Here is a 14,295-nt window from a genome sequence, read left to right on the forward strand (position 1 = left end):
TCTATTGTCACATCGGTTGAGAACCACTAGTATAATTTTAAGCATCAGTGCTGAAAAAAGAGATGTTACTCAAACTAACCTATTATACTGGGTAACTTGTCAGCGTTCTTGTCATTAGGTAGGTGTCTGCCCTCAATTTCCAATGGAAGTGGTTGAAGTCATATTAAATTTTAGGTTCACGTTTTATATGGTCTTGATGAAGTAGAGAAACATTTAGAGGCACCATCACGGCGAAATTAAAATACTGCTAATTTTACAGTAATTATGTGATATCTTCAAATAGATAAAAGATAATCGAAAAGTGGAACAAGAGCTCGCTATACAATATTATTTTACATGGGATACTATTATCATGACTCACTTATCTGCTTTCGATTTCCAGCCATTTAGAAAATCGGCATTTATTTTGGTGTTATAAATGGCTGCAAACGGAAAGCTACTAGGTAACTCATGATAACAGTACCTAATGCAAAATAATAATGTCTAGCGCGCTCTTGTTCCACATTTCGTTTATCTTTAATTAAAAATACATAATTACTGTAAAAGTAGCGGTATTTTAATTTCGCAGTGATTGGGCCTCTTAAATGGATATAATAAAACATTCAACTCTTCGAATCGCTTTCAAATTAAGAATAAAATAAATTATAAATGGCTGAAATACAAATGGCAGTGGAGGATTTGTGTGTCTCTGTGATAGAACATTACTTATGGTATCCTGATTCTATCTTACCTTTTGCCAAGTGGGCTTTGTGGTAGACAAACACTATGTGCGTGAGTTTTCTCGGAGTTCTCCCGTTTTATCTAATCATTTTACTCGTTATCATCATCACCGTCTCCATTTACCTCAGAGCCTAATCATGAGATCTTAAACTTAAAAAAAAAAAAAAAAAAGTAACGCAAGTCAAGAAATGGGCCTACAATTCTAATAGGAGCAGTAAAAGTTCAATTGTACTCTTCCAATAAATGCTTAGTAAAAATAAATACAATAAATAAATAAAATATACAAATAGAAATAAAAGTGGAAAAAAATATCGAAGTAAATCACACACTAGTATGCACGAAACACGTATTTATTAGTCATGGAAATCTGCAGAGTGAATCTTCGGGTCAATTCTTTTTACCTTATAGAGATTTTTCCAAATCTACAACCAGTCTGTTTAAGCCAACTGTTGGAGACGGGAATTATCCAGTATAACGGTTTGAAGTAACTTTTTGACATAGAAGCAATGGAATTTTATTTACATATTTCTGGCCATTACCGGCGTCCACGGCCTTAAGCCTCTCATGTATGAGGGATGATATCCCTAGGCGATCGCACTATCCCTAGGCGAAGGAAGGAAGCGGCCTGGAACCGGTATGATATTATCATCCCGGCATTTGTCTGGTGTGAATGAGGAAAACTCAGGACACCTTCACTCAAGGTAGATACTCTGAAAAAGCTGTTACATCTTTCCGATCCAGTGTCCCCATCGGGAATCGAAGCCAGAGCCACTCACACCAAATGCGAAAGCTTTAGCGACTACGCCACGCGGGGTCACTAATGCAGTTGTAAAGTGTCCACTGTTTATGGGTGTATTCAGCCTTAATTTTATTGTAATATTTTTGAATTAAACTTAATAAAGAATTATTGTTACAGTTACTTTCCCATTTTGATGAAAATGAGGCAAGAGAAAACTCTTGCATGTTTCGGAAAATATAAATAAAAATACTAACAGAGAAAGCAAATATGGTAAATTGTGTTATAAAAATCCTCTGTTGATATTAATGATCACATGTGTTATTTTACCCTTATTTATTATTTGTTTATTTAAAATAAGAAATATGTTTTATTGTATGTTTCTCTTATGCTTCGATTTTTTTTTCAGGGAGTTACGATGTTCCACGATCAATAGGAGATGTAGTGGACTCTTCAGGAGGAGCTGAATCCTACGATGTTCCTCGACCACAGAATGTTCTAGTGAGTTACGATACGCCACGTTCATGGAAACAGGGCGGCCAGATGTCTCGTGATTCTGTAGACAGCTACGATGTGCCAAGGCCCCACCCAGCGTATGCAGCAGATGCTAATACTTCAGGGGATGTAAAACAGGAATACGATGTTCCTCGGTTGACTCCTTCAAGCTCTGCAAGTTCCCTTACAGCAGCTTCCGATTCGGCCTCCTTATCTCTGTCTAGCGCAGGGGGTTCCAATCGCTCTAGTCTTGAACACCCAGTGTATGTGGCTCCAAGTTTGGACAAGAGACGCGTAGCTCAGTTAATTTCCGACTCGGCGCAGTATGATGTTCCACGACCGGTTGGAAATGTACCTATTGAAATGTATGATCAACCTCGGCGATTGTCACAGGATGTGGTTTATGATGTCCCACCTCAAGTTACTCGTGATGTAACTTCAGTAGTGATATCACAAAGTGAACCTATTACCCCACGAGTGAACGTAGCCATAACTAATACCAGCAGTAGTGAAACACCTGTGATTACGCGTGAACTACCTCTGGAGTTAGGTTCGGCAGTGGACACTTTAGTGCGTTTACAACAAGAAGTTCATAGTTCTATAACGCGGCTGCTTGGTTTCGTAAGCCCCAATTGGAGGCGTAAAGATCAATTTGAAGGTAAAGTGTATGAAGTGAAATTAGCTGTAGTTCGTATGAGAACGTCTCTACAAGACTTCGTGGAGTTTGCTGAAGGTGCATTAGGCAACGCTAGACGTGCAGCGGATAGAAGTCTTGCACCGAAATTGCAACATCTTATCCAGATGCTTCAGGATTCAAATAAACTTGTTCAAGAGGCAGCGTCATCGTTGGACGCACTTGAGTGGTCTATTTCAGTGTTGGCTCGTCCTGATGATTCAGGAACACCGGATTCTCTGGACCAATTAGTGGCTTGTGCTCGAGCTCTTACAGAAGACGTTCGTCAAACGTCGTCTTTCATTCAGGGCAACTCAACATTACTTTTCAAGCGTTCTGCTACTTCTCCTCGACCTGACACTCCACCAAAGAAGGGAAGTCAAGACCAAATACTATCCACTCCCGTGAAACCAGAGGGTGAAGAACATCCTCCAATCGGAAAAGAAGGAATGGAAGACTACGATTATGTTAATCTGGAATCACGGGAAAGCGTTGCAAAACAACACGCAGAAATCCGAGATGCTTTGCCTGCAGAACTCCGGAAATCTTATGACACACTCATACGAGAGTCCGAGGTGCCAGTTGATGGGGACCACACAAAGCTTCGTCATATGGAAGTAGTAGGCCCAACCTGCCTTGATCCCAATGATAAGCAAGTGTTACAGTTCTATGCAGCACAGACAGTTAATCACGTCAACTACCTCACAAATGCAATTGATGCCTTTCTGTTGACAATTGAACATAATCAGCCTCCCAAAATTTTCTTGGCTCATAGTAAGTTTGTGGTTTTAAGTGCTCATAAGTTGGTAAATATCGGTGATACTGTGCATCGAAATGTTGTTCAACAGGAAGTGAGAAACAAAGTGCTTCATTGCGCCAACAGATTGTCGGAAGCACTAAACGCTACAGTGCAGAAAACAAAACGGGCAGCTCTTCAATTTCCGAGTGTCACAGCTGTTCAGGAGATGGTCGATTCGGTCGTAGACATCTCTCACCTAGCGAGGGATCTCAAAGTCAACATCGTACAAGCAGCTCAGTATTAAGTCGAACTAAACTGAAACAAAAAAATAAAAGCACCTAGTATACTTTTAAAAATTTTCGGAGCACAATTTAGTTCCATGCTGTATTTCATAAACGATAAACATGTTTGCGTACAATAGCATTGTCAGCCTGTAATAAACCATGTATCAGTCACTGCCCAATTGAACTGATAGATTCTGTTTGTAGTATCTTTTTTTTTTCTAAAAACTTTTCGCGTCTTCCTTTGTGGAGGAAAGAGAAAGTGTAGTAAACCTAAATTCGCTTTATTTGTACGAATAGTGTCACATAGTAGCTGATGTTAACGTGGACTATAGTTCTGTAGTCTTTGTCAGACACTCTTTTCAGATTTTAGGCTGTTTTTCTCCATTCTGTAGAAAAGTAGAAGTTCTTTCAAATGGTATATAATAGTAATAGTATAATGATTCATCCCTTGTTACCTCAGTTACTCAACATAAACTGTCGGTCAAGGAAGGGCAATATTTACTTTTTCTCTTCAGTATTGTAATTCTTTCAACTCATGAACGAAGTGTCTGGCCTAAAACCACTGAAACTGCGGCACAGAAGCAGTACCTGAAAGTAATAATATTAAGGTACCTTCAAGTGTACGGGTGCGAAATAAGATATACAGGTGTTCGGAGCACTTAAGGTGCAGATGTGGCATTATAATGTAAAAGTTGAAGGCTGTGAAGTGTTGGCAGTGCTTAATAGTTGTTACAAGGTCTTGCATTCCAATTATATACATAGTGTACAGATCCATACTTAATTAAGGAAAAAATACCATATATGTAAGAACTAGACTTTGATTAATTACGGTAAGACTGATTTCTTACAATACGAATTAAGTAACAATTTCTTTACAATTAATTTATGGGGTATATTACAAGAATATGTGTACAGAAAAAGAGTATCATTGTTAAATGTCACCTTATTGTTGAAGTATATGATACACTTCATATTTATGTATACATTATTCAGTTGTTTATTTGGCACATTTAATCGATCTCAATTTTATTTTTAAAACTAAGAATTTATTGTGAAACATTTCTAAACAGAATAAACATGAAAATCAAGAATACTCTAAAAGGTAGACAACCAAGTTTTTGTAACAATAACATGCAAAATTTGAGTTTTGTTTGTTGACATCCTTTGATAACTTCGTAGCACTGTTGCTTTCTTGATCATCTTCTTTTATATTCATAGTTGTTATTCCTTTTGTCTGCAGGTATTCGAAAAATCACGCTACATGGGGAAATAATATTCGTGAAAATTTAGTATCGTTATTCATTATTAATTAGTTCATGATGGTACATTTGACTGTCCGATTTCTCGTCGTGGTTAAGTGGAACAAATTCAACACTTGTCGAATTGGGAGGAGATATGTAAACTAGCAAGTGTGAAACGTTAAAATTATGCATACCAAAACCAAGGAAAAGTGTTATACTATACCACCAAAAATTGTGTTCGTTTATTCCGAAAATCATATTATACCATCAATAGGTGTGTCTTAAAAAATGTAAGAATATCCTGTCGTCTTGCAGTTCCCCTAAAATGCAGGACTCCTCAAAAGTTGCGTAAAATATTTCATATATTATAAATTTTGTTATTTATTTTCTCAATTTTTGTTTGTGATAAGATTGTAGCTAAACTTGACACCGATATATCGACGTACTTTAAATTATTCATTTCTAAGAAGAAGTTTTTTCTTTCGTCGTGTATAAACAACCATACAAGTAAATTAAAAAAAAATGTTACGTAAAGCTTTATGAACCTCATGTATTAAATTTAACAAATGTATGCAATAGTAGTTTTCAAATTTAAAGATATGTAAAATATCTCTGTCAAATCAATTGGGAAGCAGATTGTAGCGTCCTGAGATGAAGAAGGATGTATTAGGTCTTTTTATTTTTTGCCTGATTTTTATTTTAGTCATATGAACTAATGACTAGATAGTAGCAAAAATATGGCGTTCATTTCGTACATTCTGCATATGTGATTCAGATATGCACTGTAAAAGACAGTTTTGCTTTATCGTTTGAACTCACAATATGTTTGAAACTTTAAAAGAATATTCGAACTGGGTTAACCATGTGCTTTCTACGGTAAAAGAAAATATGTTACTTGTGGGTGTGTTCACCAGGGAATAAATCACTGAAGAGCGGAATCGAGGGATTCTATACTGAAGATCAAAGGGCAGGAGTTCTTTTCAACGTTTGTTGTTTTGTTTCTTCCCAGAATTGTCTAGAACTTTGTATTTCACCAAAAGGATTTAATTTGTCTTTTTCTTCATAATCACATTCTAGCAGAGCCGGCTCTACCATATGTGCAACACGTGCATTTGCATGGGACCGCAAATTTCGAAGGGCAGCAAAATCTGTCATAACTATATTATTTAAAATAAATAGTTCTTGTTGCAGACTTCGTGATGATAGTAGTTAAATTTACTACGCTGACCTTCTATTTTAATACTATATACATAAATTATGATTAGAGCACATTAGTATAATGTCACATGAACAATGCTAAAGCAAATGATTAAACAAATCTCAGCATGAATTGTTTGATTGTTGTCAAATGCTAGAGCTCAGTTCTCGAACAGTAGCGAACACCTGTTCCATTTAGTTAGTTTTCACAGTTTTGATATGAAAACTAATGTTGTCTTTGTTACAAACAAGTTCCTTATCATTGAAGGCAGAAACAACTTTTTATTTTTTAAATTTTTTTTAACAGATGTTGTAGAAGGAAAATGGAGAAATAAAGATAAAAGAACTAGTTGCACTGGAATTGCAAACTGATATATTGAGATTGAAGCTCGATATTGAATTCTATAAAAAAAAGGATTACCGTCTTCCCTCTGGAGATGTGTTTGCTTTATCTTTCACTAACATAATAGGCTATTATTTAAAGAAAGAAATGAAGAAAAAAGACACGAGATTGCTTTTGTTTTCTGTATTTATTGTTTTAGACTTTTCTGAGTGCAAGTACGTTTCCCTCTCCTTCGTTATTCATGATGGCGTAACATATTTAAAATCGTGGCTTTTAAGATTTTCTCTTTCTGGAGAAAGGGGGGGGGGGGGAATTGCCTAGGGCCGGCCCTGCATTCTAGTGTACTGCTTCGTCCGGAGAATATTATTTTTCTTTCTTTTCTGTGTCACCTGCAAAGACAAGCACTGAAACCTTTTGCTAACTTTCTCATATATAATTAACTAAGCACATTGGACAGAAATTATGAATGATTGATTCTTTCCAGAACGTTTTCACGATGAAGTTTAACATGAAGGAGTTGTCATGTCTTTTTCACGATGCGTTACTAAACATGGAGATATTATGGTGATAATTCGAACGAGAGAAAAGTTCACACATATTTTAGGTTTACATTTCTTTTCTGTTTACTTCCGATAATTAAAGGACAACCATTTTGTACTAAACTTTGAGAGTTTTTATCCTACTAATTTGTGCCCGGTTTTTCTCTTTTCTTGTAGTCTTACAATCATAAATCATCTTCATCGCTCGTATCTAGTAGCGCAAAAAAACTTAAAGGTTATATAATACGGACACCATCTTTGATTTTTAGTCCATTGATTTATGGGAAATTTTCAATTTTTCACTGAAATGATTGAAGACTTGATATGCTGATTCATTGTTCTTTTCTGCGTAATTGCTTTAATGTTCCTTTTTCTGTGAAAGTGAGTTTAGTTTGTATATGCCTTGTAATATATTTCCTTGTTTGTCCGTACTTGTTCGCTAGTCGTCTATGGGAAAGCAACGCATATTTCAATTGTGCTGCAGTAATTCTGTTGTACACAATATAAATCTAAATAAAATGAAATTTCACAACTTTTGTACGGACATATTTATGTGAATTCATTTATATTAAGAAATATAAATTTGTTTACAATTAATCATATTATATGATAATCTTACATGAACCTTGATGTAATTAAAATCGTCGCTAATTTAAATTTCTGGGGTATTATATTTATTCACGTTTTGTTTGGGTGTAAGACAATGTTTAATTTTTGGGACTGACTAATTTCCAAAAAATAAATGTTAAAATTTATTTGCGATTTTCGATTACCGTAATTTGTTGTATAGAAGCCAACTAATAATCTGGAAAGACAGTATGTGGGTTATTTTAGTAGACACACTCAAAATTCGAATATTTGTTGTTTTCTTAGAGAATGATTTCTAACCGTAAATAACCGTAAAGTAATATTACTTTTTTTTTAACTTAAATTAAATTCATCTTCTAGACTTAACACCGCAATGTGTAATATTAGTTTCAAGTTCGCGAAAGTTAAATCTTCAGAAGAGTCTAGTGTTCAGGATTTCCTAAGGAGGGGAGTATAACGTAGCATCATTCAACCCTTTGCGGAAAGCTGGGCGTTTACTCTTAGAACTATGTCAGTTCCGCCTCCTCCAAAGAGAGATTGGTGTCATTTTAATTCCACACAGAAATGGGGCACCAGTTAGAGAAAAAATCTATTGAAATTCTTTGTTAACCAATGCTTTAGACCTGGAATATTTAAATTCGAACTTGGCTGGAATCCTGGGTGATGGTAAAATTAAATAAGGTTCATATGTGTATTAAGGGTCTACACTACAGCGAAATTAAATTACCGCTTATTTTAGAGTTTTTCTGTAATATCTTCAAAACAAATACAAATATTCGAAAAACAGAAACGTAGTGAACTAGACAATACGATTTTGTATGTGGTACCTTTAGCACAATTCACCTATCTGTTTTTGGTATGTCGCTATTTACAGAACCCGCAAAAAATGCTAAATCTATCTACAGTTGCAAATCGAAAACAGATGGATGACTTGTGATAACGGTATCACGTGCAAAATCGTATTGTCTACTTTACTACGTTTCTGTATTTCGAATATTTGTATTTGTTTTGAAGATATTACAGAAAAGCTTTAAAATTAGCGGTAGTTTAATTTCGCTGTAGTGAACACCCTTAAATCTATACAAAGTAATTAAGTTTATTATTTGTATACTAAGAGGATGGATGTATAAACAGTTCGGTTCCTCTTTTTCAGAATATATTCATTTTATTTACAAATATGATGCAGCGAGTTAGAGATAAGAATCATTGGAACGAAAAACTGAGAATAATTTTGTATGTCTATTAATGGACTAAAAGTCTTAAATGATGCCGGTATTTAACATACTTAAATCTCACGTAATATTGCAGTGAGTGCTATTTATAAAATACAAGCAATTTTGGCTCGGAGTAACTTATGATTCAATACACTGGCGTCTCTGGCATGTAAACTTTGGGGGGGACATCAAAGAAAGTGATTTAAATAGTAGTATCTAGCCCAAATATTGAACATTTTGTACTTCAAAATATTGGGGGGGACGCGTCCCCCCGTCCCCCCCGCCAGAGACGCCCATGATTCAATAACAAAACAGTAAAATATAAATATATAATTATTTTAATAAAGAGTCTCTCTTGTTTGAAAAATTTGGTTTCTAGTAATAATTTTAACTGTGACAATATGAACATTGTTAATGTCTTTTCCTCTTTTGAAAATTCTGTTTCGTCACTTTTCTTCTGAGATATAATGCTATTTATACTTTCCAACGTTTGTCAGTAAATATATTTGCTGATGAGCAAATCGAAGACCTATCTGTTACTCCTACATCTTACCAAGACTTTCCTCTATTACATTTCTATGATCCTACGCATGTTGTTTGATGTATTTGCATTTCAGATTAAATTGTTGTAACTTTTTTATCTATGATTCGTGTTTTCACTTTTAGTTATACAGTTTGATTTGTATTATATTGTTTGTCTTTTGCTGTGGTTTTCTGTACTATTTACGTAGGTAAACTAAAGTTGGGAAACAATCGGTGCTGAAGGTAACTATTAAATTCGGTACCTTTATTAATGTTATTGAAATATGAGGAAATGAGACAAGTTAAAATATATGTACCTCAAAAAATATAGGACATAATTGTCCAGCAGCTTTCCAGATATATCATAAAATAAGAAAAGAAAAAAAGAAAAATAAAGAAAAAAGTTCATTCGGCAATATCTTTTTTATCAGAACGTAAGCAAACTTGCATCGAATATAGAAGGCACTATGGATGGATCATAAGGTGTGATCAAAGCTCAAAATTCTTATCTACACCATATACATAGCTTTGCGAAACTTTTGATAACCCTTGACAAGCACAGGATAAGTCGTAGACTTCTCATGTTGGCGTATTGTAGTTGATGACCAATGTTTTATAGTTTTTAGAATTTTCTGAAATGTTGAAACATTTGATATTTGACTACTAAATAATTCAATCTGGAATATAAATTTCGAGAAACTGTAATGATAAGTTTTAATAAAGAAGAAACTATAAATTCAATTTTAACTGCAATTGGGAAATAGCCATTGTTCATACTCTGTATACGATTTTTGTTTTCTGATTTAAAATTCGATTTACCCGTAAAGTTATTTTTCGAAAGTAACCAAGAGATATGTAAGTTAGTTAAACGGTTGATTAGTAAATCGCGGTCAGTATCTTGATTACTAGCAGTATGTGTTATATTTCTCCCAAAGTCTATTTTCAGTCAAATAGGAAATGCCTCAAATCTGTCTTGGAACAAAGAAGATTTAAAAAAAAAAAACGAAGTGCAGTGAAATGAGATGTTCTGGAAAACAGACCACCTTTTAAAGACAGGAGGAAGTTAATTAGCCGTTGAATTTGAACTTGCAGTCACCTATTTAGATCTTAGAACGACTTCTTATTTTCGAGCTTGGCATACGACATTGAAATATTAATGGATTTCAAATTCCAGAGTTTTTAAGATTTAGTTGAGGCATTATGATTAATCTGAATATCAAATATATTCCAATTGAGTCCCTCTTTACCTAATATCTAATAGTTTTTAAAGAGGTATTTGAGAATTTAATTAAAGTAATTTTCCTTCTGCTTTTGCTCTATACAGAGCAAACTTGTGGACATAATCTTTTCATATCATTTAACGGAGATTAAGCAAAATTCATAATGATGTAATATAATATTTCTCCAACTCTGTGCTAATTAGTTGAGCTCTTGATATTAGGTTGGGAAAGTAATGTTGTCAATGCCATAATAATCACCATTTTTTTTTTAAATTTCTACTTAAACACAGGCAGCATTAACCATTTGGGAGGTTATTGCAATGTTGAACAGCAGGTACAAGAGGTTATTGTTGTGACTTACTTTTGATAAGTACAAACTTCTGTAAATGTACATAGATAATTTTCAGGACTTATTACTAGTTAAAAGTCGTTCACATTTATTCAGAAGCAAAACGAATCGAATCTTTGTCATCTCAATTGAGAGAAAGGTTCATTTTCCCAATTTATTTGCTTTCTGTTTGTATTATTTTTAGGACACACCAGAACTTAGGTTGTGAATGGGTACATACATTTCTATAATTTTTTATCGTATTTACACAACGGATCTCCTTAAATAGTAGGTATTTATATTCCCATTCCTTAAACATAGAATATTTGGTAGAACTGTTAAAATGTTCAAGTTCTTTCAACTACTTAAAAATGTATATACATATACATGTCTATATAAATATTGTACGTGGTAATAATCTGGACATGTTAATAATATACAGTAACTACGAATATTTGTTTTTACATACGTTTTGGAACTATTTGGTATTTTTGTAGTTTCACAATAATCGCAGCTTGTGTTTTGTACAAGGAAAAATATCTGTTGGCAGTTTTGTATGATCTTTAGTTGATACGTTCTTTTTAATTAGTTATTTTTTAAAATGTAAATAAATGTTTATAATGTAAATAAATACATATAGCTTTCTGCTGCGAAGTGATTTGCAGAGGTATTCTGAGCTCACTTCAAACAAATGTCTTACTTGTATATATGCATGTGTATGTGATTGTCTTTAAAAAAATTGAATTTAGAATGTACGGTTGATGTATACAAAGTGTTATCTTTGTCTGTGTGAATGTGTATAGTGTATGAATTCTATGTATGTATGTATATACATGTGCATATTTATCTATAATATAAAGAAATGTAAGTGAATGCTTTTCTTAATCTAATCCTTAAACATCTAGTTCTGGACTTTAAATTCAAGTTCCCAGTTCCCTCTAAAAATTTTTGCCAGCTGGTACATTCCTTTAAAGTAGTGGTTCCTGACTGGTGTGTTGCAAAATTTTAGAATTTAAAAATTTTGAAGCAGTTAATTAGTTTAAACCAATTTTGAGATACTATGTCAGTTAAGACCCAAACTCTACCTTTTAGTCATACATATTATTAACCCTTCTAAATTTGGACTTTTTTAATGTAAACTATAGACTTTCACTCAAGCAGCTATAGCATCATCTCTATTTATACTAGGGTCATGGTTCGTACCTCATTCTCTACAACAGAACAACCTTTCAAACGGTACTATTTACATTTCCCTACCATGTTCCTGAAGCGGGAGATTTTGAGAGAAATCGGGATTGTTCCTGACTTTTTTTATTAAAATTTTGAGCCCCTCTGAACCCTCCCTGCGTTAAAGCACAGATCTGAAAATCAACTGAAAAACAATAAGGGCTCTACTAAATGTGTGTACAAAATTTCAAGCTTCTATCTTGAACAGTAAGGGCAGGAAAAATATTTACCAATGAGCCCCACAATGCCCCAGATTACTCAAAAAGGTCTGGATGTAGTATAAAAATTTCCTGACATTCCTATTTATCCTAAAGTCATGGATCGTACATCATTCTCTTCAGAATAGAACAACCTTTCAAACGGTACCACTCACATGTCTCCACCACGTATCTAAGACGGGAAAATCGCGAGAAAGGGATTTTTTGTTTATATATATACTGTATTTACCTTTTTGCCTTTCTGGATCCCTGTCTGTTAACGCAGAGATATGAAACAAGTGTGAAAAATAATACGGGGTGGACTGAATGTGTGTGCAAAATTTCAATCTTCTAGGTGCGAAAGTAAGCTCGCCAAAAATTTATAAAAATAGGCATACACAAAAAAATATTTTTAAAGTTATGACGTCATCTCTCCTATTTCTATAAAATAGGCATACACATAAAAAGGCGTGAAATCATGAAAAAGGCGTGAAACCATGAAAAAGGAGTAACGTGTTCTACAATGCCTTCATGCTTAATAATAATAATAAAAAAGCAGCTTTATTGACTCTTTTAGTCGAATAATGAAAACATTACCCAATATATAAAAAAAAATAGTATATATAATTTAAAAACGTTTATAATAAACAAGTGTGTTGCGATGTGATGGCGAACAGTAAAGTGTCGTCAGCCAAAAAAGTTTGGGAATTACTGCTTTAAGGATATGAGAAATAATACTTATGAAATAAAATACCTAAAAGAGACTGAAAAAGATCGTTTTGAAGAAAAAAATCGTTTTAGAATTAACATATTAAACAAATAACTTACCGAAAAATATGATAGTAACATTATTATCACAAGACTCGGAAGAAAGTACATTGTAAGCACTAAGCATTCGCATAATTGTCTTATCGAACAAGAAGGACAAGAAGTTTAAGAGAAAGAAACGTTACAGAAAGGATTAGTCAATGATGAAGTTGACACCATGATGGCATCCAGTCACCTGATAATGTTCTCAGATAGAAAATGGAGATAGTTAAGACGAGGAAGAAAAACCAGTATTCAAATTAAACTAGTTTACGAAGAAGAAAAGTTTTTCATTGTGTCTCTGTGTGTAGTGGTGCATTATACTAACATTTAATTCCATACAACATATGGAGAACTAGAAAAAAAAAAAAAAAAAGCTTGGTTATTAGTGTGACAATGGATATATTTCATTAATACATATATTTTTATTTATTTATTTATTTATTTATTCATTCACTTTCCATTACCCCAACGAGCTAACGCTCACATTAAGGAGAAGTAGAACACTATTGCGCATATATTTGAACAATAATAAAACATGAAAATATATGCTTGTCACACAATAAAAGTACAAATAAAAGAAAGAAAAAATATAGAAACAATAATGGAAATAAAGTACAATTGTATATATATATATATTTTCTCAAAATCGTAAGGTACTCACGCAACAATTTGTATAGAGGTAGTTTGGCAACGGAAATATCATTTGATATACTCACCAACTACCTCTATAAAAATTATTGTGGAAGTACCACAGGATTCTGAAACTTGGACATTTGGATAGGGCACATACTAGTTCCTACGTGAAGTCTTTACCCGACTACGATAGGTTCCATAGTTTTGGAGCTATGGACCTTAAAACTCCATTTTTTTTTCTTCATATTTTCAGCAGCCTATAACTTAGAAAGGAAGCATTTGTGCACCCAGGTTGGTCTATACTTTTCGTCTTATCTTGATGTTAGGAACCATTTTCCAAACGTTGTCAGTGCTGTTTTGAAACACGCTGTATATATAAGAAAAGGAAAAAAATGGTAATCACTAAATATCCATCAATGTACTAACAAGGGACATCACACAATTGTCCGGCTCCGATTATTTTTTTTAATTTAATTTAATTTATTTATTTATTTATTTATTTATTTATTTTTGCTGATAGAGGACATGTATTCATTATTTGTGATGACAGAAATTTTTGCCATGGTGCACGTTTTCTATTTTTTTTTTT

At 33.6% G+C, this 14,295-nt stretch overlaps 2 protein-coding genes across 3 annotated transcripts in view; one reads left to right on the plus strand and one right to left on the minus strand.

Moving 5' to 3' along the window:
• p130CAS (Serine_rich_CAS and FAT-like_CAS_C domain-containing protein p130CAS) overlaps window positions 1–9,095 on the plus strand; it is a 224,606-nt gene extending 215,511 nt beyond the window's left edge. For both annotated transcript variants that reach the window (XM_081747113.1, XM_081747112.1), the window contains exon 5: window positions 1,866–9,095. In XM_081747113.1, coding sequence (XP_081603239.1) covers window positions 1,866–3,667 — 1,802 coding nt within the window. In that variant the 3' untranslated portion in view covers window positions 3,668–9,095. The remainder of the gene's footprint in view (window positions 1–1,865) is intronic.
• A 3,219-nt stretch (window positions 9,096–12,314) lies between these two features.
• The window catches only part of LOC145676198 (uncharacterized), an 81,987-nt gene continuing 80,006 nt past the window's right edge, over window positions 12,315–14,295 (minus strand). Inside the window, exon 3 of the mRNA XM_081747116.1 lies at window positions 12,315–14,073. Within this exon, the coding sequence (XP_081603242.1) occupies window positions 14,053–14,073 (21 nt within the window). The 3' untranslated portion in view covers window positions 12,315–14,052. The remainder of the gene's footprint in view (window positions 14,074–14,295) is intronic.

This window comes from Thermobia domestica, chromosome 18 (genome assembly GCF_964235325.1).
Source record: "Thermobia domestica chromosome 18, izTheDome1.hap1.1, whole genome shotgun sequence".
NCBI lineage: Eukaryota > Metazoa > Arthropoda > Insecta > Zygentoma > Lepismatidae > Thermobia > Thermobia domestica.